General features: G+C 38.1%; 2 protein-coding genes across 2 annotated transcripts; one reads left to right on the top strand and one right to left on the bottom strand.

Moving 5' to 3' along the window:
* Positions 1 to 1,300: 1,300 nt before the first annotated feature.
* On the top strand, positions 1,301 to 10,128 carry hsd20b2 (hydroxysteroid (20-beta) dehydrogenase 2). Its single transcript, XM_051111296.1, has 11 exons — positions 1,301 to 1,580; positions 3,078 to 3,124; positions 3,714 to 3,789; positions 4,043 to 4,153; positions 4,649 to 4,716; positions 4,829 to 4,873; positions 8,081 to 8,115; positions 8,202 to 8,283; positions 8,400 to 8,465; positions 8,550 to 8,699; positions 8,901 to 10,128. The coding sequence occupies exons 1-11, from the start codon at positions 1,409 to 1,411 to the stop codon at positions 9,036 to 9,038; spliced, it is 990 nt and encodes a 329-aa protein (XP_050967253.1). The 5' UTR covers positions 1,301 to 1,408; the 3' UTR covers positions 9,039 to 10,128.
* Positions 10,129 to 10,345: 217 nt separating this feature from the next.
* slc12a9 (solute carrier family 12 member 9) lies at positions 10,346 to 25,898 on the bottom strand. Its single transcript, XM_051111293.1, has 15 exons — positions 25,506 to 25,898; positions 24,213 to 24,426; positions 23,932 to 24,066; positions 23,692 to 23,829; positions 23,286 to 23,588; positions 23,051 to 23,158; positions 22,779 to 22,890; positions 22,503 to 22,660; positions 17,514 to 17,596; positions 17,292 to 17,416; positions 16,926 to 17,118; positions 16,664 to 16,838; positions 14,316 to 14,462; positions 11,636 to 12,473; positions 10,346 to 11,604 (listed from the first exon to the last, which is right to left on the bottom strand). The coding sequence occupies exons 2-14, from the start codon at positions 24,406 to 24,408 to the stop codon at positions 11,659 to 11,661; spliced, it is 2,688 nt and encodes an 895-aa protein (XP_050967250.1). The 5' UTR covers positions 24,409 to 24,426; positions 25,506 to 25,898; the 3' UTR covers positions 10,346 to 11,604; positions 11,636 to 11,658.
* Positions 25,899 to 26,024: the final 126 nt, after the last annotated feature.

Genomic DNA, 26,024 nt, shown 5'->3' with positions numbered 1-26,024 from the left:
TTTCATACCAGAAGTAACCTGCTCTATCTTGTCTGTTGGCGTCTTTGCTCTGGGTTTTTGCGAAGGGACAGCACCTCATTTTTAATACAACACTTATTTGTTCCTAGAATACAAGTCATAAGTTCACACATTGCCTTGAGATAAATGCTCAGAATTATAGCAGAACAGGTAGAGAGCCAAGCAACTAAAAAATAAGAATAATAAGAAAACAGCAAACAAATACCTTCTTCACAGGCAGCTCATACACACACCGTATTCTACCGTCTCTGTAAACATAGGTCGAATGGAGGGGAATACCACAGTCCCATGTAACTTTCACTTTGCCTTTACTCACTAATTTTACGTATAACCTTGTATGACCTTTCTTTTACTCCTTTTATGACAGGGTGGGATTATTTTAACTGACATGTCTGTGATATTTTATGGAACTTTAAAAGTTTTAATTATAGCTTTTTATTTGGTCATTGTTTTTAAATGAAAGCCAAATACTTCCATCTTAAAAAAGTTTAACATTGTATATTTTTATAACATTAATAAATAAATACAGCAGTGATTTATTTTACAAAAAAAAAAAACGTATTGCATTATATTTATTCTTGCATTATACTTGAATTAAGATTAATTAATCAAGATAATAATTATTTTTAGTCATCTCACATTTCATCTTTGTGGTCAAAAACTGTTTTTGACAATCAGGTTTTTCATTTCTTTTAGGTGTTTAACTGAACAACTACTTACATTTTAATACACTGTTTAAAATATTGAAGAACTAAGATGCGCGTAAGACCAGGCTGAGAAACAAGTCGATATCGCCATCTTGTGTTTGTAAGTAGAACCATAAACGGACGATTCGAACAAGCTGTACCGGCATGCTCTAAATATTAATTTGTCATCTCCTGTATTGCCTACGTAACACTGGGCTGTTCCTGTGTACACTTGTCAGTGTGTACAAATGATTATGAAATGACAGCGTTTGTTTGGGATTTATTATCTATGAGTAAGGCCACTGCCACGGATACTACATGGCTTCTTATCTGTTCCGTACAGTACAAACAAGATGCCATTCATTAGTGATAAACTCGGACCATGTGACAGACTGATACATTTATTGAATCATATTCCAAAAATGATCCACATAACCACAGAGGTGTGTAGACTACGTACAGTAAACAACCTCTCACCTGTTAACACGAACAATGTGTTTGCTTCGAGGCGAAGTGACGCTTTCGAGGATCTAATGTTCTATTCTATACTGCTGACCAATGACAGAGAGGCCCAGGCGCGATGGGCGGAGCATGCATATAATGTGTGGGGAGTGAGGAGTTTTTTTTCCCAAACTTAAACTCTGGAGCATACCAGAAGAAGTTGATTTTATTGTTTAAGACCAGCGTAGTTGCGAAGAAGAAAGATGGGAGACATTGCTGGATGCAGCTGTTGTTCTTTGGTATTGTGCATCATCGGTTTCGTTACGGTTGCGTATTACCTGCTGAGGTGGTCATGGCAGTGTTGGCATGGATTCAAAGTGTACATGCTCTCTGAGATCTGGCAAACTGACTTGAGGACATTTGGCCAATGGGCTGGTAAGATTTTCTTCAAAAATGCACAGTGGGTTCCTTTCTGATTATTCTGTAATGATAAAATTATCTGCTGTTTAGTATAGAGGAGCAGGAATAAACCGGTCACGACTTATACTACTAAAACCTGTGCATCATTTGATTCTTCTTTCACTATGAATGGTATGGCAAGCCAATGTAGCATTTATTCCCTTTAACTAACCATCTGAAATATATTATTAAAATGCTTTTGACTAAATTGTTTGTGATAATAGTGACATATACTATTAGTGTTACTGGTAACAAATTGCAAACTTAATTCTATGAGGTTTTTCAGTGGGGTTATGTAATATGCAAATTATTGACTTATGCATTCCAGTTGTTTCAGTTGGTCACTACAGTTTTACTAGCAACCAATCAGCAAGCACTAGTACTTATTTCTCGATTTATTAGATACAAGTATGCATTTAAGCGAATCACAATTACATTTAGATGTCTTGCTATTTACTTTATATGAATTACTACTAGTGACCAGTTGAACAGATGCTAGTCACTATTGGAATAAGTAGTAGTATCTAATGAATAGCTAATTATAAGAATGAAAAAAGATATTTGATGCTCTAACATTGTATAAATGTAATCAAAAATAATTATTAGTAGCTTAAAAGCCTACTACTATTTTTTTTTTAAATACTTGTTAAAATAGCTTGCCATAAAATTCGGATCGTGAAGATTTCATGAACTCTTTGTAATGTTTTCTGAACTAATTTTGCACATTTCCTTGAACAATAAAATAGCCACTGCAGTGTTCTTGGTAAATTAAATATAGTAAATTATTACATTAAAATATTCCTTTATATGAGCTGTCTAAACTAATCTGATTTACTCACGCAAATGAAAAACTATCTCTATACCCAGGAAAAGCTTTCCAGCTTTCTTGTTTGAGTAAAGTCAACATATCAGGTTTTTTCACTTGTCTCTCTTATCTAGATTTAGATTGATAGTGATTGTTGTCTTGCCCCTGCTGCTCAAAAGAACAGTTACCATTATGAAATTGCTCTGGTTTGTACTGCTCAGCACTGGTTTGGACCATGCTTTAACCAGCAGAATCATGCCGATTAGCTGGTGGACCACAGGGTGTCCGGCAAGTGATGCAGCAGGGTCTTGCTGGAGCGAGACAGATGTTTGTGGTTACGCAGCATGTGGGGCGCCACACCAACAACTAGTGTCCAAAAAACAACACGTGCTTGTGACCTGCTTTGCTGTTTTTCTGCAGGGGTGTTCTTTTACGTTGGTTGTACAGTACTCATTCTGCTCAGGGCATCTGCACAGCCAGAAACTCATCACTGCTGCCTTTTTTTTGTGTTTACTTAAAATGTGCAGATTCCAGACATAATCAAAACAGTCTTAATCAGACACAAACAATTATTGTGGTTAAAGGTGGGTGATTTAATGATAACTGACAGTAGAACAGGAAAGATGAGATAGTGCTGATATTTCACTAAACATTTCTGTCTCTTACAGTTGTGACTGGAGCAACATCAGGCATTGGTCGAGGATATGCTGAAGAGGTCAGTAAATAAGACTCTTTCCTAAAAACATTAATTATGTGGGAGTTTAATAACATCAGTTTTGATACTAAAACTGAAGCTACAGATCTCTGTATAGTTGCATAGTTCCTCTAATCTACATGCAATATATGACTGATTTTGGTGTCCAAAAATGGCTTGAGCCTAGGCTTTAAATCAAGAAATCTCAAGTTTGCTCTATAACTGTCATTAAAATGCAATTTTAGTGCACTGCAGTTGGTCAAATTGCCATAATCAACTATTCTGGAAGTCACCATAAAGACATCTTGGAGGATCCAGACAGACTAGTAATTTCCGTTTTCCAAAATCTGCCTGGATGTGGTAAACTTTGTTATTAGATTAAAATCTGGGCCTATTTTAGCCGCAACGGTGTGATATTTTTATCCTCAGTGAAGAAAGAGGAAAGTAAGTGTGTTTGCACTCTTGCAGATCTAACAGAGAATAAGAGAGACTCCTGTGATTGACTTGCACAAGTTATTAACACAGTTAAATACTGGACAGTATTATACTAGTCTTACTATTTCCTCCATATACATACACATTTCTTTTTGTGGGTGTATTTGTTTCTTAGCTTGCGAAACGAGGATTAGACATTGTGCTGATCAGTCGCTCGGAGGACAAGCTTCGCCGTGTCGCCAAAGAAATAGGTGAGTTACAAAAAAAAGAAGTGAAGAAGAAAAGCGTAGCTTCTCGAAATTAAATCTGTCAAAGACCTCAACCACAGTTTGGAACGATAAGACTGTAAAGTGTTACGTGGCCCTATTTTTAAATGTCATGAAACAAATTTGCAAATAAGCTGCTGAAAGAAAAGTATTTGTAATCCATCTCTAGTCTGTTCTTCTAGCCATGTTTAGACAGAGCAAAAAGAGCATAAATCTGCTCTGTATGTGTTTGTTTCAGAGTCTAAGTACAAGCGGCAGACACGTGTGATTCAGACTGACTTCACAGAGGGCCATTCAATCTACCCTGCTATCGCACAACAGCTAGAGGGCCTGGAGATCGGCATTCTGGGTAAGATAAAGATCAAGAATGATGTGTAAAACAGTAAAGATGATGCAAAGAATGTAATGAATTTTGATAAGCCTTATAGGGGCCATAGAATAGATGTTTTTCTTTTCTGGAACCAAAAAACAATCAAAATGTAGTTTTACTTTCATATTTTATTATTATTTTTTTTTGCAATGACTACACTTCAATGAGTAAATACGTAAAACAGCTCAATGTGGACTACAAGGGACTGAAGGTTTACAAACAATAAGAATTTCTGTAAAGAAGATTTTTGGTAATTCTTCCCCCATATCATACTCTAGCATCATCATCTTTACTTCTGGTGATTAGAAGTAAAAGTATTTACCTTCTCTCTCTCTCTCAATATTTCAATAAAATACACTCAATACATAGTACTGGGTAATTCTTGACTAAAATCAGTCTGCATTTACTTTCTCATACTACTGAGGTAAAAGAGAGGTGTATCTGTTATTAATGTATTCTATCTTTTCTCTGTAGTGAACAATGTGGGTATGAACTATACAGGGACTCTGGCAAATTTTCTGGATGTTCCTGATCCAGACCAGGTCTGACTCTTGTAGCTTTTCTACACCACATCGCTTGACTTTCTACTCTACTGTAATCTGAGTCCATTGTATGAAAGTGTCTATTATATGATGTACTTTCTTCTGTCTCCAGAGAATCACACAGTTGATAAATTGTAACACACTGTCCATCACTCAGGTAAGACTATATACATGTGAACCACTTTACACACAGCCTTTTATACCATATTTCTTATCTCATATTATGTGACCCTGGTCCACAAAACCTTAAGTAGCACGGGTATAATTGTAGCAATAGCCAAAAATGCATTGTATGGGTCAAAATGACAGATTTTTCTTTTATCATTAGGCTATTAAGATATATTTTGCACAAACCAGTGTCTACCGTGCCTTGCGTGCTTTCACGTGTGGTTTCGGTAACTTAGAGTGACGGAGAAATGAGCTGTGTGTCATCTGAAAGTTTTATATCCAGTCTTTACCGGAGCCGCTCCCGTCAGTTTTGTGTTCTGTGCGCGGCTCAAATGCTCCACCCTTCACCCAAATATAAAAGCTGCTGTCGGTTAATGAAGGTTTGATGAATGAACTCGCGGCTCAATTGGACTCTTGTCGTGTCAGAAAGTGATAATGCTATTAGTTTTATGGACGTCGCCATCTTTATTAGGGACTCTAAGCAGGGGCGTCGCTAGGGCTGATTATTCGGGGCTGGAGCCCCGAATGTTGATTACCACGGAATTTGTTTGAATTAATCAAAAGTTGGTCATTACACTTAAATCAAGTCGCGCTATGGACTAGTACCTGTAAATATTACGCCGCAAAAGACTATGCAAATATGAATCCTGCATGTTCTGTGTGTCTTTTTATGAATGAACAGGGCGGACGCGCGGTTTCTTTACATGTATTACTGATGCGCGTGTGACGCTCGCAGTGATTTCAGTGTCTGCCGTTTCACTAAATGAGGACATAAATATATTAACAACTAGGGCTGTCAACGATTAATCGCGATTAATCGCATACAAAATAAAAGTTTGAGTTTGCCTAATATATGTGTGTGTACTGTGTATAACTACTATGTATATATAAATACAAACACATTCATGTATATATTTAAGAAATATTTTCAAGCATATATATTTATTATAATTTTTATATAATTTATATTATATATAAATACAATTATTTTGTATATTAGTAACATATTTCTCATATATATACACATTAATTTGTGTGTATTTATATATACATAATAATTGCACACAGTACACACACATATATTAGGCAAACTTAAACTTTTATTTTGTATGCGATTAATCGCGATTACGTCTCCAGAACTGCTCTGAGAGTCACTCCATGAGCATTTCACTGTTTCACTTGAGTAAAACAAGCGTCAAATATACACACAGAAATGTATTCACGGCAACCCGTCAAAGTAAAAGTTCGGTTTAACTTTATTAACCATTCAGTACGTGCCTACTACTACTACAACTACTACTATTAATTAATAAAAAATTATACAAATTCCTCACACAATATTTCTTACATGTTTTAAATTTGAATAGTAAGTCCTCTTTATTTGCCAAAAATAAAATATCATTTTCATTAGAAGATCAATTTAATTAATATTTTATACCTTCATTTGATAACCAGAACAATACACAACACAGAATTCCATAAGGCTATTGTAAAAATAATTAAAAGTTGTTTTTATGCATTCAAATAAACAGACATGCTAAAACATATTTGGTAACAATAAAACGTAAAGTGAGAAAAATAAAACATTTCATGGGGTCCTAAACATTTTCTTAACTTTTGATAAATTGGCGGTAAATTGTATAAGATTCATGGTTTTAATTAATTACACATGATTAATTACATTTTGATTAACAAAATTAAATTTAACCATTAAAAAGAAGTCCAGAAAAACGAAAACAGAAAAACTGAGAAAAAAAAAAAAAACGAAATTAGGGGGAAAAAAGCAGGGCCCTATTTTTTGCATGCAACTATATATTTGCTACAGTTATAAATACATCTTCAAATGTATTGTTTTATTTGTCTAACATATTTTTGTAAAGTTATAATTTTGTTATAATACTGTGATAATAATAATAATGTGACAAGGTCTTTAACCCCCAGTTTAAAGCCCCTGGACCTCATCCAGGTTCAGACACCTGTGTCTAACAAAATCTTATGTGAGCATGATGTGAGCTCCCACCCAACACCACTAGCCCCTGATGTTTTGGCATCAGCCTCGGATATTTTATAATCCTAGAAACGCCCCCTGACTGTAAGCAACAGCTTCTAATGGAACGGCTACGATGACCGGAAGTAGGCTGTAACCCCACCGTAGCCGAGAACCTAAAAATCATTAAGCAACTAGGTGCTGTTGCCAACAGCAGACATATCTTTGTACAAATGAAAACATCATTAAAATCGGCTTAATTAAACAACATATCAACACAGATTCAATGAAAGCCTAATGGTAGAATCATATACTGATGGAACTACAGTGGTATATACTATAAAATGTAACATTTATCTACCTAATCAGTGACGTTGCAAAGACTACGGCAAACCAGCCGTTCTCCCGCAGTAGACGGCTGAGTAGAACGTCAAGACGTAGCAGTTAAAGTCGCGAACGTGCAATATGACGTTGGAATGCCGTTGCTGTTCCATCCGTGGCTGCTGCTTAAAGTCCCTATTTTTTGGTCACTGCTGCTATGGTTACTAGTAAGGAATACGGGCTTGTGACTCCCGTTGCACGTTTATGCAGACAGTATTGGAGACGCTTCTGTAAGCTGCTGTGTGAGCGGGACATTTCGAGACTCACACCTGTAAGTAAATGCGGTTGTGACAGTGTGAACGTATCCTTATGTTCACCAAACCTGCATTTATTTGTGAAATTTTATTACAATTTAAAATAACTGTTTTCTAATTGTTAATAGATTTTAGAATTTATTCTGGCGATGATAAAACTGAATTTTCAGCAGCCAACTCGAGTTTTCAGTGTCACATGATCAGAAATCATTATAATATACCATTATTAATGGTTCATATCATTATCAATGTTGAAAACAGCTTAGTTTCTATCAATTTTAATATTAAATACAAAACGAATTTTTGAATGGTAGTGTATCACGGTTTCCACAAAAATATTAAGCAGCACAACTGTTTTCAACACTGATAATAACGAAATATTTCTCAAGCAACAAATCAGCATATTAGAATTTATGATGGAAATATAAAAATACAAAACAGTCATTTTAAATTGTAAAGTTAAACAATATTACTGTGGCAATATTACTGATATGTGATTCTAATGACAAAAATAATTTGGTGGTGAAAACAAGTGATGTTGTTGATGACACTGTTCTTTTTTTTTTTCTCTTAGATGAGCAGACTTGTTTTGCCAGGCATGCTTGAGAGGTAAACACACAGCTGGCACTGATTATATCTGTCCAATTATGAAAACTGCTTTTATGCTTTAACTGGGGGCCTGTGTATACTCTCAGGGAGAAAGGCCTCATTATAAACATATCATCAGAATCTGCATCTCAGCCCCAGCCAATGCAGTCAATGTATTCTGCCAGTAAGGTACATGTTTGTTGCACACAAGCCAAATTTCATATGCTTACATATTTCAGTAATATGCAGTATTAATGCAGAATAACACACAAAAATAACTAAAGTGTGACTTCTCCTACACTTAGATATTTGTCACATATTTCTCTCGCTGTCTGAATGCAGAATACAGGTCAAAAGGAATCACGGTTCAAGTAAGGCTAGTACTTGTAAACTTGTATACAATTTTTTTTTTTTTTTTTGCCAAAACTTGATGTTGTTTCTTTTCCTTTGTCCAGTGTGTAGCTCCGCTTGTAGTCTCCACTAATATGACTTATAACATATCTGTGAATCCACTGGTGAAAAGTGCTGCTTCGTTTGCTAGAGATGCTCTGAACACTGTGGGCTACACAACATACACATGTGGATGTTTAACTCATGCACTGCAGGTAAACACCACACACAATCAGTTTGATTAATGTGGAATAGCAGCTTTTAGAACATTTTACACGCTTTTCAATACATGTTTCAACAGTATTATATAAAGATACAGGGTTGTTATAACGTCCAATACATTTTTATTTTATTTAGCTAATTTAGAAATCTGAATATGTTATGGAATAATAACCTACCATTCTTTTTTGTTTCAGCACTTTGTTCTATCGATTTTTTTCCCGGGCTGGCTGCGTCTCTCGTCCTTTTGTGTGCAACACTTGGTAAAATATGCTCAGTTCATTGAACCCGATTTAAGGGCGAGGATGGCAGAGATAAAAAACAAACAGGACTGACACAAAGCCATCAACAGCAGCAATGAACCAAAAAAAAAAAAAAAAAAATTGCATGATGGCATTAACAAGAACTATCTTTCACTGGCACTTTCACTGCAGTGACAGCTATTCACAGCAGGGTAAAAAGAGAATTCTGACTTTTCATCTCTTAAATGCAAATTATTTGATGTAATGTACATTTACAACTACTGTTCAAAAGTTTGTGGTCAGCAAGATTTTTTTTTATTTTGTTTTTGTTTTTTTAAGAAGCTTTTTATACTTACCAAGGTTGCATTCATTCGATCAGAAATACAATAAAAACAAAACAAAATATAAATGATTATTTATTACAGTTAAAAAGAACTCGTATTATAATTTATTCCTGTGATGGCAAAGCTGCATTTTCTCCAGTCTTCAGTGTCACATCAGTGATGAAAACAGTTGCACTGCTTAATATGTTTTGTGAAAACAGTGATACATGTTTTTTCAGAATTCCTTGATGAATAGAAAGTGCAAAAGAACAGCACTGAGATTTTTTCTGTAACTGGTCACTTCCAATATATCTTTCTGACCCCAAACATTTAAATAGGACAGTATATACAACAACTAACCTTTACTTTGTATAATATTATCCTGGCATTAATAGAAAAGAAATCTAACTAGCATCATAGCCAACACTGATATGGAGTTCAGCACAAGACTACTCATCACTAATTATTATGATTCATTCTTTGTAATCTTCTGGTGTCTGGTTTTGTAGCTGAGCCAAACCAGACAGTTATTGATGTGCACAGAACAGGCTCAATGCCGAACGAGTACGGCTCCGTTTGCTTAGAACACTGAACCCTATTTAAGGGCGAGGATGGCAGAGATAAAAAAACAAAAACAAAACAAAAAAACAACAACAACAAGACTGACAACAGTTACAAGGATATAATTTCCCCCCGTTTCTGTTGAATGAATCAGCATTTTTTTGAGAAATGCACCATGCCAGTTGTGATGCTTAAAGGTCTAGTTGCAATAATTAACACCATCATATAAATGATTAGATACTATACCTTTCAACATATGAGCCTTTCATGCAGTTTCAAATACGGAGTAACAGTAGATTTTACCTCCTTATGCCAGCTGCTCTGTCTGAAATTTGAGAAATACACTTAGGATAGCACTGAAGAACATTAACCACTTTATAATCACTAGTTTGTATTATTAGCTATGAATTTTTACATGTATTGCTTTTTCATAATGTGACATGAACACACTTAATCCAGATTGAAGGAAAAACAACAATTTCAGCATAAAAAAAAAAAGAAGCAATAAAGAAAAAATAAGACTGAAATATTTTGTTTAATCAAAGTCTTCTGTTTACAGACTCTACATTTCAATCATATGATTGAGCTATTGTATATGGTGCTGGGGAACCACAGTACATCCTACCTGTAACAATGAACCGTAATGATTTTTAAATAATTCAGATTATATGGAAACTGGATTGTGAAGCAATTTTTGCATACTCAAAGCACTGTTAAAATAGTTTTGTATATATATATATATATATATATATATATATATATATAATAAATGTACAGAATGAATTACTTGCACACATCTATTATTTAGCACAAGACTCCAATTACAGATATGATAACAGACTGACATCCCTAATGCTTAACAACACACGCACAAATGTGCAAAATATTCAAGTATTATTTTAGCCAGTGTCCCTTTTCAGTTTACATAGACCAGCACAGTCTTAACAAAACAATCTTCAGCCCTGACCAATCAGACGCCAGGTTCCTAGTCGGCATAATCATAAGCACAAAGAGCGTTTGAACTGTAAAAACTGCAAGAAACACAAAATCAACAGGATGTAAAAACAAATATGAAATGGCCCACAATATGCAATCCAGGTCCAAAGACTTTGTTTCTCTACCTTTTCATACACACACACAAATGAAATAATAACAATAATAAATAACACAACCTGTCTATAATTGGCCAATAAATGCACAAATCCAACGCAAGAGCTCTAAACGGAAAGAGCAGCAGTTTTGTAACTGCACCAACAATGATACAAACCCACGAGGACTCCTCAACGGCATACAAGCTCTAAATAGGTCACAAGAGGTTCAAAGGGTTTGAAAAGCAGAAATGATTAACAAAAGTCTTTAACAGTGCATTACAATAAGAAAAATCTAACAAAAAGTACGCAGTTACTTTGCCCTATTACTGTGCCAACTGTAACCACATCTCATTTAAGGACAAACTCTTTCCATCCTGATTAGTCACCATTATTTTTTGTGTACAAACACATAAACATGGATCACAGAATAAGCAAGCACTCCCTTTCCACCAACACTAAACTTAATGAGAGGCGCACAGACAACATAAAAATAACTGTGCGCTACATCATGATTCGGCAGTATTCACCCATAAACCCAAAACACAACTGTTTTCACCAATAACACAAACTCCATTCATCTGTTTTTAAATAACATTTTTACCAAGAGCACTTAATGATGTATGGTCCTCAAAACCACCCGCCATTTGACAATATTAGGAATCAAACACACTTGTGTTCCACTCACTAACATTTCACATGTTCCTCTCTATCACACGAATACATTTTGGTTATTGTTTCTCAGAGCTCAGTGCATGTTACTGGTGTGACCCCGTGAATCAAGAGAGTTGGGCCCAGGTCTCGCGTCAGCGTGTCCAGCTGTGTCAGGTACTGCTGCGACAGCTCAGAACTGGAGGGAGGGTTGGGCAAATACAGGAAGCGGACTGCCGCCGTCGAGCTGTGCTCCTTCAGCAGGGCATTCACGCCACACAGGAAGTCCTCTGACACTTTCTGACCCTCCGAATTCGGCCCTCTAAACATGCGTGCCACGTTATCCCATGGCACAATCTTAATAGCTGCACGAATCCTCAGCTTTCCCAGCAACTCCCTAAATTGCTCTTCTTTGGCCAGCCAGCCCTGGTCTCCCGATTCTGACTCGACACAAACATAAATACGTAACCTCGCACGGCGCCACCTGTTGGCCATGTTTAAGACGCACGCCATCTGAAGCATGAAAAGACTGGACACGTCTGCGTAACTGGCACTGCCTGGGGACAGTAGGTTTGTCGGCCAAACGTCAATGGTGTCCACGTTGTCATTTCCCCTTATGCCTTTACTCTCAGGCGGCAGCTGGAAAAAGTAGCGGCCTAAACAAACGTTCTTTCCCATTTTAATGGCATCATGGATGATGCTTACATACTCCTCAGGCTGCAGAGCACGAGGGCTCTCGGCATGGCGCACCGGTTGAAAATGAGCCTGTAAGGATGGGAGGTCCACCCCGAAATTATCCCCCTCACCCCTGTCACCCTCGCAAAAGACAGGGTCCTGCAGGAAGTAGTCCTCTGGATAGCAGTTGTCATAGAAGCCCAAGACCAGAGTGTTAGGCTTCATGCCTCCTGGAAAACAAGAGAAGAGAACTGGTTCATAAGAGTCATTTGTTTGCAAGTCAGACTACACTGGATGTGCTTCATGTTTTTGATTCACTAAAAAGAACCACACATTAGAGTCATTTATTTGTGAACTGGACAATGCCGGTCAGGTTATATGCTTTTGGATCATGAAAAAGAGCCAGCTCAAAGGAGTCATTTGTTCATGAATCAGACTACCTAGTTTTAGATGTTTTTTGATTCACTTTAAGGAACTAACTCATTAGAGTCATTTGTTTATGAAGTACACTATCAGTCAAAAGTTTTTGAACAGTAAGATTTTTAATGTTTTTTAAAGAAGTCTCTTCTGCTCACCAAGCCTGCATTTATTTGATCCAAAGTACAGCAAAAACAGTAAAATTCTGAAATATTTTTAGTATTTAAAATACCTTTTTCTATTTGAATATATTTTAAAAATGTAATTTATTCCTGTGATCAAAGCTAAATTTTCAGCATCATTACTCCAGTCTTCAGTGTCACATGATCCTTCAGAAATCATTCTAATATGCTGATTTGCTGTTCAAGGAAATTTTATTATTATTATTATTATTTACTGTTATTATCATCATCAATATTTAAAACAGTCAAGTACATTTTTACAGGATTCTTTGATGAATAGAAAGATCCAAAGATCAGCATTTATCTAAAGTAAAAAGCTTTTGTAACATTATACACTATATCATTCAAAAGCATGAAGTCAGTATACTTTTATTTAGCAAAGATGCTTTAAATTGATTAAAAGTGATGATAAAGACATTTATAATGTTACAAAAGATTTATATTTCAGATAAATGCTGTTCTTCTGAACTTTCTACTAAATCAAAGAAACCTGAAAAAAAATAGCATAATAATATTAATTGTTTTTTGAGCAGAAATCAGAATATTAGATTATTTCTGAAGGATCATGTGACTGGAGTAATAATGCTAAAAATTCAGAAATCACAGGAATAAATTACATCTTAAAATATTCAAATAGAAAACAGTTATTTTAAATAGTAAAAATATTTTAAAATTGTACTGTCTTTGCTGTACTTTGGATCAAATAAATGCAGGCTTTGTGAGCATAAGAGACTTTTACTGAAATTTTACTGTTCAAATACTTTTGACTGGTAGTGTAAGCCACACTATTTGTTCCTGATTTATCAAAAAAGAATCACCTCATAAAAGTCATTTGTTTGAAAAAGAACTAGCTCAAGAGTCGTTTGTGAATCTGGCTGCATGTGTCACGCCATGTTTGTTTTTGCATGCAACTCAAGGACAATAGTCATAAAAAAAAAACTTGCCTTTTTAGTGCATCACACAGAATAGATCAAGATTACCTTCAGATCAACCTAAAAGTTTATCTGCATGCAATTAGCACTTTTGACCAATGTTCTTTCTCTGAATACCTTTAAAGTTCTCTTACAAACTGCTCTAAAGGAAACATGGTGGTGTATTATTATGTAGTGTATATGTGTGATTTTGTTTTTTTGTTATAAATGTGAAACTATTTGTGCTGCTATCTTGACTAGGACTTTCTGGAAGATGATATCTTTTATCTCAATGGGAATTTCCTGGTTAAATAAAGAATAAATTAAAAAATAAAAAAGATCAAGTATCTACACGACTGTAAATGAGATTAGAAGAACGAGTCAATCCTAAAAGATATAAATGACTTAACATTATGCAGCAGATGCCATCTTTGAGTATTTACTGTATTTTTTCACTAGGTATGTACATGTTCTTGTATAATAACAATCAAGATGAATCTAATCTAACTGATGCTTCCTGTCACCGTGCCGTATAAGATATTGTGATAAGGAAATGTCTCACCTAGTCCAGTGATGCGGAGCAGATGTTGAGTGCCTTGTCTGACAGACGGAGAAAGAGTCAGATCCACGAAGGCCTTTACACCCAACTTATCCACCAGACTCAACCAGAAATTATACTGCGGCTGCACCGGGTCTGCTGGCAACACATCTGTGAGAGAGGGTTCAAAGACATTACGTTTTTATTTTTTTTTTTGCCATTCTCTGTTCTGACAACCAATGTGCTAAAACATGATAAAATACAATGGATTTACATCAGGAAAACTGTTTAGTAATCTTAAAGGGATAGTTCACCCAAAAATGAAAATTTGATGTTTATCTGCTTACCCCCAGGGCATCCAAGATGTAAGTGACTTTGTTTCTTCAGTAGAACACAAACAAAGGTTTTTAACTCAGACTGTTGCAGTCTGTCAGTCATATGTCAGTCAATCAGTCTGTGCAAGAAACTGAACAGTATTTATAGAATTTTTTAGCTCTGATCCACCACAATGTCCAACTGTCCTGAGCGAGTTCACAACAGCTGGTGTGACACATCAACGTGCTCTGGCAGAGGCGATCAGGCTCAAAAGTTGGCAGTCAGTGAAAAGTCAACAAGTATAAATACGTTTCAGTTTCTTGCGCAGACCGACTGTTTTGTGTCTTAACACCTCCATGTATCTTCACATTTGATTTGGTTTTGTCTGTATGCCTTTTTGACTCAAAGCCAGGAATTCCATTGACTGACATTATATGACTGACAGACTGCAACAGTTCGAGTTAAAAATCTTTGTGTTCTACTGAAGAAACAAAGTCACCTACACCTTGGATGCCCTGGGGGTAAGCAGATAAACATCAAATTTTCATTTTGGGTGAACTATCCCTTTAAGCCAAGTCAAGACACCTTTATTTATATAGCGCTTTTAACAATAAAGATTGTGTCAAAGGAGCTTTACAGTATTAGACAGGAAAATAGTGTGTCAATAATGCAAAGGACCATAGTAAACACTCAATTTTCAGTCTTACTTAAAGGTACAGTTCACTAAATAATTATAATTCTGTCATCATATAGATATTTATCATTAAAACGATATTTCAGTGTTTCTGTCCACACAATAGGTATTTCCATCACCCTGGTTTGATGCGCATTTTGAAGTGTCGCATCAGCAACGAGTGATGAAAAAGCCAAATTTCTGAAAAAACAAAAAAAAAAAAAAAATTAAAAAAAAAAAAAAAAACAATTCGCAAAAGCTTTTTTATGCTCACTTAAGGTGGTTTTTGACTTGTGTGACAGAGTTGTGTGAATAATGGGAGATGGAAACACATTTGCACAACACATTCCTCAATGCACATCAAAAAAGTCATGCGAGTTAGGACGGCATATCCTGACTAAGAAGCAGACTGAATGTTATGGTCATGCTTTAAAGCCCAAGCAAAGTCTGTTGTCAAAGTATTTCTGTATAACTGCTTTCCAGAACTGTCTTACATTACTGCATTCCTAAACAGCAGGCATTCACCTCAGAAAGCAATGACTGCATTTATTGTTTCATCTGCTCTCTTTGAGGTGCAAATAATTTATTATATATGAATATTATTATTATATTTAGTGGCTTCTCCTGATTCTCCTGATATTTAGTGCCAGTTCTTTAGGAAGTGATGCATATGTTCTCTTTGACTCGTTGGATGAAAACTGCAATTATTATCAAATGTTTTATGAGATATTCCAATTTTGCGCATAAGTTAAACTCACAACTTTGGATGGAAACCCAGCTAATGAAAGCCAACGGTCACTAAAATGGTTTGGTTATGATAATAATCTTGAGAATATCTTCTATTATGTTCTACAAAATGAAATGTCAAACAGGTTTCAAATTTTTTAGATTTTGCATACTACTACTAAGAGTTCATGAACTCTTAAGAAAAAAGCAAGTCATTCATGGAGGTGGATCAGCCTGAATTAACACTCAATCTGATTCAAGTTAGCAGATTACAATGGAATGACAAACACATTAGTAAACACATTAGCTGAAACAGAAATCATAGATAATACAATCATAGATTTGCTCAAATAAGAAAATGATAAAGTGTAGCTTATGTTAAACCAGATTTCTTCAGACAGCTATTCATTGTCATTAGCAGTTGGATTTCCATGCAACACTGACAATGACCTAGTTTGCATGCACCTAGGAAACAGTTTAGCATTCTGGAACATAAAGTAAACTTGAACACAGCTTTTCTGCACCATTTATGATATTAAAAACCCAGAGAACACATCTTATGTGGTCACAGAAATGCATATGTGGTAACTGACAATCTTGTGAAACTTGGGTTCTATTACACAATTTCTCCTCAACCCAAATGCCCCTGCTGTCCTACCTAGATCTCCGATCTGCACATGCCCAAGAACAAACAGCCCTCCTTTCTTCAGCTGGTTGACAAAGCAGATGAGCTGACAGGAGGAGCGTGGGTTTGCCACCATCAGTAAGACCTGAGGCCGCCAGAACTTCACATGGTCCTTACGGGAGTCTAACATCAGAAGGTACTTCCTCACCTGAAAGAAGCACCAAAAGACCTTCTAATGGATTTAAAGTTCAGTGCATTCCCATGTGTTTGTGTTTGTGTATGTGTGTTTGGGTACCTGATGGAAGATAAGCGCTTGGCTGATGTAGCCCCAGCTGCTGGTGGGAGAGCGGTAGTGCAGGAACAGTAGAAGGAGCAGCAGCAGTACAATACTGGCCGAGGAGTACACTGGGTTTATCACGAACATCATTACCACACAGCTTACAATACCCAACAAACATGTGTGCCAAGAGAAAAACTGAAATGTTGGTCTGGAAAGAGATGAGAAGAAAAAAAAAAAAAAAAAAAAAAAAGACAAATATAGAGATAAATACTTATTTTTTTTTATATAAACTAATGCTTTTATTTAGCAAGGATGCTTTAAATTGATTAAAAATCAAAATTATCTTATAAAATGTGCACACACACAAACTTTGAACAGTACCTGAAGTTTGGAGCAGAAGCCCATTCCAAAGCCAGACAGGCCAAATCAACCGCTGCATACGCCAACAGGTAAAACACTGTCACAATACCAGCAATCACATTCAGCTGTCCTGCAAAGAGTGTGCACTACAACATACACACACAACAAAATCTTAATGCACATATTCTTTATATCATGTGTCACAGAAATAACATCCACAGACACACACACAGCTCCCTATACCTGCACCAGACCCCAGGTGTAGAGCACAGAAACCCACGGGTTCCCAGAGCTGGATGTTACTGCAGCTGGAGCCAGAGGCAGGCCTGAAACCAGATCACAGCACAGATCAACAAAACCCTGACACACTCTAACACAGGGGTGCCCAACCCTGTTCCTGGAGATCGACTTTCCTGCAGAGTTTAGTTCCAACCCTAATCAAACACAACTGTCTGTAATAATCAAGTGCTCCTTGAGATCCTAATTAGCTGGTTCAGGTGTGTTTGGTCAGGGATGGAGCTGAACTCTGCTGGAAAGTCGATCTCCAGGACCAGGGTTGAGCACCCCTGCTCTAACAGGTCAGTACCATCATGTCACTCCAGGATAATATTACACCATCATAACAGTCAAGTCAAAACCAACAATGTAACCTAGTAACTGGGTCAGCAGGAGGTTGACATAATATTCTTTATTATATCCAGGGTGTCATGCATATTTCACTATTCATCTGTTTATACTGATAATAGTGCCTTTGTAAAGTATCCTGGAATTTCAATAAGTAACACAAAACATTTCTACTAAGAATTGATGTAAACATTTAAATCATAAAAGCAGTGTTTTCCGCTTCTGAATAAAATCAGGAAAATACACTACATGGCGTAAAACTATATTGTTTGCATGGCTCTTGTATGTCATCCTGCTGTGAACCGCCAAATACATGAACACGCTTTAAGAGAAGCTTTGCTCAGCCAGACAGAACAGATAAAAATCTCTGCTGGGTAAATTTATCGTTTCCTTTTTAAATGCGGCGGTGCAACACCATTCAGCAACCATGCAAAAACCATTGCCACTGGTACATTATGAGCATCGTTACAAAGCCTGCCATGTGGTAGTGTGCATGTCACAAGGATGACAAAGGATTTTGATCAGGCCACTCCACCTAGCGCTACAATGAATGGCGTCACATTAAACTTTATAATGATTTTGAACATGTTGAATGAGCCACAATCAGTAGGTCAAATACATTCTTATTGTTTTCTCTGATGTTTTGTTTTTGTGCATGCAATGAACAGGCTTATTCATAAATTCTGAATTCTCACATCCCTTCTATTTCCTTTCTCTCCAGACCACCAGAGGGAGTGCTGAAAGCACTAGTGGAAAATCCCTCATAGCAGCGATGAAAGCCGACAGTGTTGTCGCCTTGCGTCTGCAGCATCTGGACCAAAAAGCTGCACTTGAACACACAGCACAGACTGTAGCTGACAGCAAACTACCACACACATTCTGCGCCTGTGTGAGAGGAATTAGCGGTCTATATTAGCAGCTATCAATATATACTCGTCATTCAAAAGGAGAAACCGAAACAAAGAAATACAAGATATACGCAGATCCGAAACGTAAACAAAGCAGTACCTGACTAGCCCGACAGACGCTCACCGATGACCCGACGTTGACCAACAGCCGACAGTCGGTTTGGTGTGTCCCGGGCTTAACACGTCACCTCGGCCTCTTTCTTATTCTCACTTAACTTACCACTCAGATGTGACAATATTTTGTGCAGCTTGCTGCTGAGCAGTTCTTTAGGATGTCCGCGAGCTGTTTCATAATTGCCTACATCGCTATCAGTTCCAGAATTTTTTGTGAGCCTGCAGCGATTGGAGATATTTCAGAAACAACATTTTGTGGAGGCTTCAACCTTCTGGGTGCCTGCAAGTTTGAATTCCTCAGGCTAGATATGCACTCATAAACCCTGGTTGCTTTGGCTTGAGAGCGTATATGCATTACATCGCTGCTAGCGAGTGCTGGATTTACAGACGCCTTGGATTTTTAAGTTGAGTTCCGATTCAATATGGATACACTCAGATGTGCTACGTGCCCTAACATAAAGGACATCATGGATGGACATCGTCAGTGTCTCATGTGTCTTGGAGTGGATCATCTTAAAGAGGCAATGCCTGACCCATGCCCGGAATACACCATAATGCTGCTTGCTGTGCGTTGATCACATATGACAGGTCTGGAATCAGGATCCGAAGGCGTAAACAAAATCGCAAGTGTAAACAAACATTTCAAAATGAAAAAATAAATAAATAAAAGTAAAAAGTCTAAATATTCTGATTTAGAATGCCAAGTTGACTGCCGTAGAACTGTAACTGCCTCTCCTGGCTAAAGCTCAGCCTAATATTGAAGAACAAAAGAAGGCTCAACTTGAACATGCATCACACCATCACCACCAATGCATACAATAGATAGTCAGTTAGTATGTCAGTGGCTCCCTCTGACTCGCTTTTTGAAACTATGTCAGTAATATCTGGAGCTGAAGAGAAGTTACCTACAGATAAATTACTTGGCACTGGCAGTGAGACCGTGTTATGAGAAGTTATTTGGGTCATCTTCTGTTGTTGCATCACTGGAAACAACACTGAAAGCAATGCTTGCCTGCATCAATCTGGTTCCCCTTCAGGCAACAGTAAGTTTGAGAATGTTTTTTTACATCATGTACAGAGAACATCCTTAACCACGCCTCAGTGCCAAGACTAGACATATGTATTGTTGTCACCATTACAAAACTCAGACCACACGGCCTGATCAGCCGGCTCGCACTCTGGCTGTGATGCAGGACTTAGACACAGTGGGACTTGGTAACATGCCACCTATAGAATCTAGTGTGGCAGCACTCACTGTGTCTCCCGATGACGCACTTTGTGAAAAAGTGCACTGTCCAAATGTCAAGTGCAGGCGTGGCTGTGTTTCCAATTCCCTGGTACACATGCTTGCAGCTTCACATTCCTCTCTGAGTGAAGCTTTATCTGACCCATTAGTGATGAAACTAACTGAACTTTCTTTACAAGCCATGGGTGTTACTGCCAGTTACTGCCTGATCGAACTTTTGGGCCAGCTGACAACAGTCTCTAAAATGCGTTACCATCAGCTTCAGGTGTCTCTGGTGGGCCTCTGGTGGCCGTTATCACAATATTGGTGCAAGATCTGCATTTAGACGTCCTTAGCATTTCCAGCAACGGAACAAGCTTCTCTACCTCCTAGGCGTGTTGGGTCTCAACTGCTTGGACACCCAGGCCTTCAGTGAAGTTCCCCCACCTCTACTAAGGAGCATCCATGAGATCACTGATGCACAGATGTCGACAGTGGGCGGTTTCACAGAAAGTCACTTGGAGCACTGGATATTGATAACATTAAATCAGTGGCTGCTGACTGCCCTTTTGAGGGGGTACCATATACAGTTTCTATGTCGACCCTGTTCATACTGGCGTGAGACAGACAATAGTTCACGCTCCATGCCAGGCAGAGGCACTTGCACCTGAAGTTTAGGTGCTGCACAAGGGCGCTGTAGAGTTAGTTGACCCTCAAATTCACCCCGGGGGGATTCATTTCCATTTATTTTTGGGTCACCGATGCTGGGTTTCGGCCAATCTTAAGACTTGAGAAATCTGAATTACTTTCTAAAGTTCCTTCCGTCACAAGGAGATTGGACTCTACACCCGGAAGTGGTGCAGATGATATGGAGGACTTATGGAACTGCAGCGGTATGTGTGTTCACAGACAGTCAAACGTCTCACTGCCCTCATTGGTTCTCCCTGAGGGACAAACCAGGATCTCTGGGCCTGGATGTACTAGTCCACAATTGGCCAGACATGATACTATATGCCTTCGCCCCTTCACTACTGATTTGGAGGACTGTGTTGGAGTGCGTGTCTGCTGTTAGTAGCTCCACATTGGGCTACAAGGCCATGGTTTCAGACTCTTCTCTCACTGACAGTAGGACAACCCTGTTGTCTGCCTAGCAGACCAGACCTACGGAGTCAGTTAGGAGGCAAGTTTGGCACCCACATCCAGACTGATTGAAACTGTGGATGTGGCCTCTGGGCCCACCAGGCCTCTCTTGCGCAGGGGTACTGGCACGCTGGGTGACGCAAGTAATTTCTCATGCAAATGAGACTGTGGGGCAGTCTGTGTTTTCATCTATCCACTGTCACTCTACTTTGCCAACATCTTGGGCTGCATTTAACGGAGTTTTGTGCTGCAGCAACGTGGAGTTCAGCTAGCACATTTTCTTGTTTTTACAGATTAAATGTGACTCGCTTGCCAGTGGTGTGTGCTGCAGTGGTATCAGCCTGTGCTTCACAAGGGGATTCCTCATGACTGTGGACGTATTTGTCTTTCACTAGTGGTTACAGCACTGCCTCTGGCAGTCTGGAGCAAAAGGAAATGGAACACTAGTTACAAACGTTACTAGTTCTATAACTAAGCGGAAGACTGCCAGAATTTCTGGTCACTCGGTATCACAAGAATGATCTAGAGGTCAAGATGACATGTTAGGGGGTTTTTATATCTCAAGACACATCATGAATCACAAGGTGACAACTTTATTATTCTGTTCTCTTGGTCAAGTGCAAGCATGAGGTATTTTTCACTAGTGCTTTCAGCACTGCCTCTGGCAGTCTTCCACTTATTCATAGAACCACAGTTACGTTTGTAAACAGCTTTTTTTCCTGGATTTTTAAAAAGATGTTCTACATCATGTTTTAAAAAAAAAAAATTAATCCATCATCAGTTATTTTCTGTGATTTGTATATACATTTTGAGAAAAAAAATTCAATAAAATCAAATTCTCAAAAGATTAGCTCGTTTAGTTTTGATTATGACTTGTCAGTAAACTGATTTGAGTAGAAATTGTTCAGAGGAAACGTTATGATTTTTTTAGTTAAAATGTAATTTCTTTACCTTTTCACACAGATATATGAGCTCTCACACAGTATAACAGCCTATAAAATGTGACAAAAAAAGTTTCACTGAAAAATATTCACCAAGCATATTTTCCTTAGAAACCATGAATACTGCTTTCCAAGTACTACCCACTAATGTTTTCCCATAACACTTAGTGTGGAGATGTCAACTGCCCTAACACACACAAACTTCTCAGTATCAGTTTCCAGCCTGAAATATGTCCCTCGAACAGATCAAACCCACAACTGCACATAAACGCACACTAACCAAAAAGCTGGTCCAGAGCAAGTGCGTGGAGGATTCGAGAAGCTCCTATCATGGAGCACATAGCAGCTGAGAGAGACGCGCAGTACACCCCAATCGTCACGAATGGAGGCCAAATGTTCACACGCTGAAACACTGCGTAGTCATTGATTAACAACAACCTGAGAGAGAAACCAAGAAATGACAGAAAGAAAAAGGCAGAGACAAATGAGAGGGAGAACAAAGTGTTGTGTCAACACAGTGTAAATTTCCATGCGGCTTGAGTGTCGTAAATGGCACCTGTCGCAGGTGGAGCTCAGGAGCAGGAAAAGCAGCACATAGACAGTGAAGGTGTATGACACCGCCATGATGGTCCCTTTAGGTATTGACTGACTGGGGTTCTTCAGCTCACCTGAGAAAATGAGACAAATCAAATGACATGTTTATGACACTCATTCATTATACAAGCTTTATCAATATTGTAAAAGTCAACAGAAATACACTGGAAACCAAAAAGAGGATGCAAGTAAAGGAAGTGTGTGAATAGTGTCTGTGGTTGTCTGGTTTTGTACCCGACATATTGGCTCCTGCCATGATGCCTGTGCAGCTGGTGAACATCACAGCGAATACAGTGGCAAAAGACATCATGGTGTTGGTACTGTAGTCCAGAGAGTACTGCGCTACAGGAGGAGACATTTGGACAAAATTCATGCCGGTGCAGCAATTTTATCTAACCTAAATAACCTCAATGATCATCATCACAACCACCACAATCGCTATTATTGCATGAACAATCATCTTACTCACGTCCAAGGTTGTTTTTTAATGTAGTGCCGTTGAAGCCTGTGTAGCTGGGGTTGACAGTGACAGTGTGGTTGTTGCCGTATGTGTGTGTGATGTTGAAGTGTTGTGGACTGAGTATCAGGGGGCTGATGATGATAGAGATCAGTGACACCGTCACCACCAGCAGAATGATAAAAGAGGCTTTGGCGTAGATATGAGCACCGACCAGACACACCACCAGACACAGCAACAGCACTAGAGATGAATACAACACAGTGTACCAGTAGCCCTGCGGCAACACACGCAGCCCCTGTGACACAGCAGAGTCTGGAGAGGAAGAAAAGAGACGCTTTAATATAAAAACACAAGCCATTTGCGTTAAATTGCTTTAAAGACTGTTTAATACAGTGTGTTTTAATGTACCACTCACCTTGATCCTTCCCAAAGATGTCCAGTATGGCCTCCACCAAGCCGAGTACATAAACACCACATGCACATACCTTCGCCAAGTAAAACATCAGGCCGATACTGCCTCCAAACTCTGGTCCGAGAGAACGGCTAATCATGACTAAGACTAAAGAGTTAAAGGTCAACAACAACATTCAGATTCACATACGATTGAGTCTGCAGTTCTAGCATTCTATGTGGCACAAAGATTGGTTAAGGATACAGTAGGCCCCGCCCCCTTCCACCGCACCATTAGTTGAAATAGCACATATAGACAGGATTGTCAACGAGATGATGAAATAGGCCACACACAGCATGAGCAGACCATGGAGGAGACCGGCATGACCCACAACAAAACCTGAAAATTTGACATATACTGTATTAGAATTGTTTACACACAAAAATACTCCAGAGGCGGGATATAATGTGATGCTTGGCCATTGTAAAAAATATTTTAAAAAATCTCTCGTCATCAAATTCTGTCTTTTTCCATCTCTCACTGACCTGTGCGAAGAAAGAGCACAATACTGAACATGGAGAGGATGGTGGGCACCATGACGCCGAAGAAGGTGTTGAGTTTTCGGGGGTTTGATTTGGGGGATTCCTCTCCTGCCACTGCTGATCCACCCCTGGAATCTTCAGCATCACCCATCATGCTGTACACCCCGTGAACAAGAAGAGGAGAGTGCTCATTTGCCATGGTCTGACAAACAGGAACCTGCAATAAGAAAGCTTTTGAGTGTTTCCTGTTCAGCACATACAGACAAAAATAAGACAATACATTTGTTAAACATCTGTCATGATTTCGAGCTAATGAAACCAGCTATTATTATTACTACTCAAACATTCATAATACACACTACCACAAATGAGGTCTTTTTTTTTATTTTTTAAAGAAGTTTGTACTTTCATTTCTCTAGAATGCATCATATTGTTCAAAGGTGTTACCAAATATTGACACTAAATACTGTAAACAAGTAATGACTACTGAAAATTCAGCTTTGCCATCTCAGAAATGAATTACATTTTAAAATATATTAAAATAGAAAACAGTTCTTTTAAACTGTAATAATATTTAACAATATTATGTTTGATCAAATATACAGCCTTGGTGCGTAAAACAGAATTTCTTCAACAATATCGAAATTTCGGTAGTGTTGTAGTGTGTATTTTTGCTGTAATATAATTATTAATTTAAAAAGTCAAAAAAGCAAAATTAAAAGCGGTCACTCTTGTAATGTCAAGTTCATGATACTTAGATTATTTGTTTATTTATACAGAGATATATGCTTTCAAAAACATCTAGCCGATGAATTTAGAGCTAACGTTAGTCACCATAAGTGTTAGTGTTTAGTATTAATTTCCATTACTTTTTTCAATCCTGTAAATTACAATTTTAGTCAACATTTCCATGTCTATGGAAATCCTGAGACTGCAAGACCTTGAATGTCTCACTGAACGCTTTTTGAACCGCGTTTGTAAAACAAATGTTGCATCTTTCTAGTAGCGGAAGTGCATGACTATGTAAACAATCCGAAGTACGCCGTTAAAGCGCGACTGTATAACAGTCCTATAAGAAAACATAATGACGTGACTATTAAAATTCCCCGCGGCTAAACCGACACCCGAGTAGTTATTTGAAGAAACTACTCGGATTTATCCCAGAAAAGGCAGCTGGCATTTTTCAATGAGACCCCCACCTCCTTAAGCCGGCACGGATGCTTGGGCGTGTAAGGTTATAAAGACACATATAACGGCGAAGTACAGTAAAGAGACGGAGAAGCAAACATGACCTACCTGTCCTTATGAACAACAGCGGCGACGCCAATCTAACCCAGAATGTAACTTCCGCTTTTAGGAAGAAACGACACAAACCACAAGGAAGCCAAACTCGTTTTGACAGTGTGGATGCAGGATGTCCTGAAACCGATATGTTTCATCAGAGCATCATGTCGACTTGCTTTCGTTTCTTTAAAGAATGGCAGGTAGAAAGTTTTCGTCTGCAGCCTCAGATCTCGTGATCAAGCCCCCGGGACATGACGGATGGCGAAGAGCGCGCTGTCGTGAACCCTGTGGACTTGACAATGAATAACAGACAGCAAGACCTAATGAAAACATAAATCTATTATGTAATGGTCCATTGAGAGGTCACGATCGCACACTCTCCTACTGCAGCACGGCTGGACTGTACCGCCTGCCTCTCAATTTGTTTAAACAAAAAAAAGTCACGGGACAGAGGAAGCGCCCATGTGACTTCTCAGAGAGGATGGCTGAAATATCACAAGTGGGAGACGACTTTGAGTTCAGCATGAGAGA

The sequence above is a fragment of the Labeo rohita genome, chromosome 5 (genome assembly GCF_022985175.1).
Source record: "Labeo rohita strain BAU-BD-2019 chromosome 5, IGBB_LRoh.1.0, whole genome shotgun sequence".
Lineage (NCBI taxonomy): Eukaryota > Metazoa > Chordata > Actinopteri > Cypriniformes > Cyprinidae > Labeo > Labeo rohita.
The sequence above is the reverse complement of the archived record's forward strand: the minus strand, read 5'-3'. Positions and strand labels throughout refer to the sequence as shown.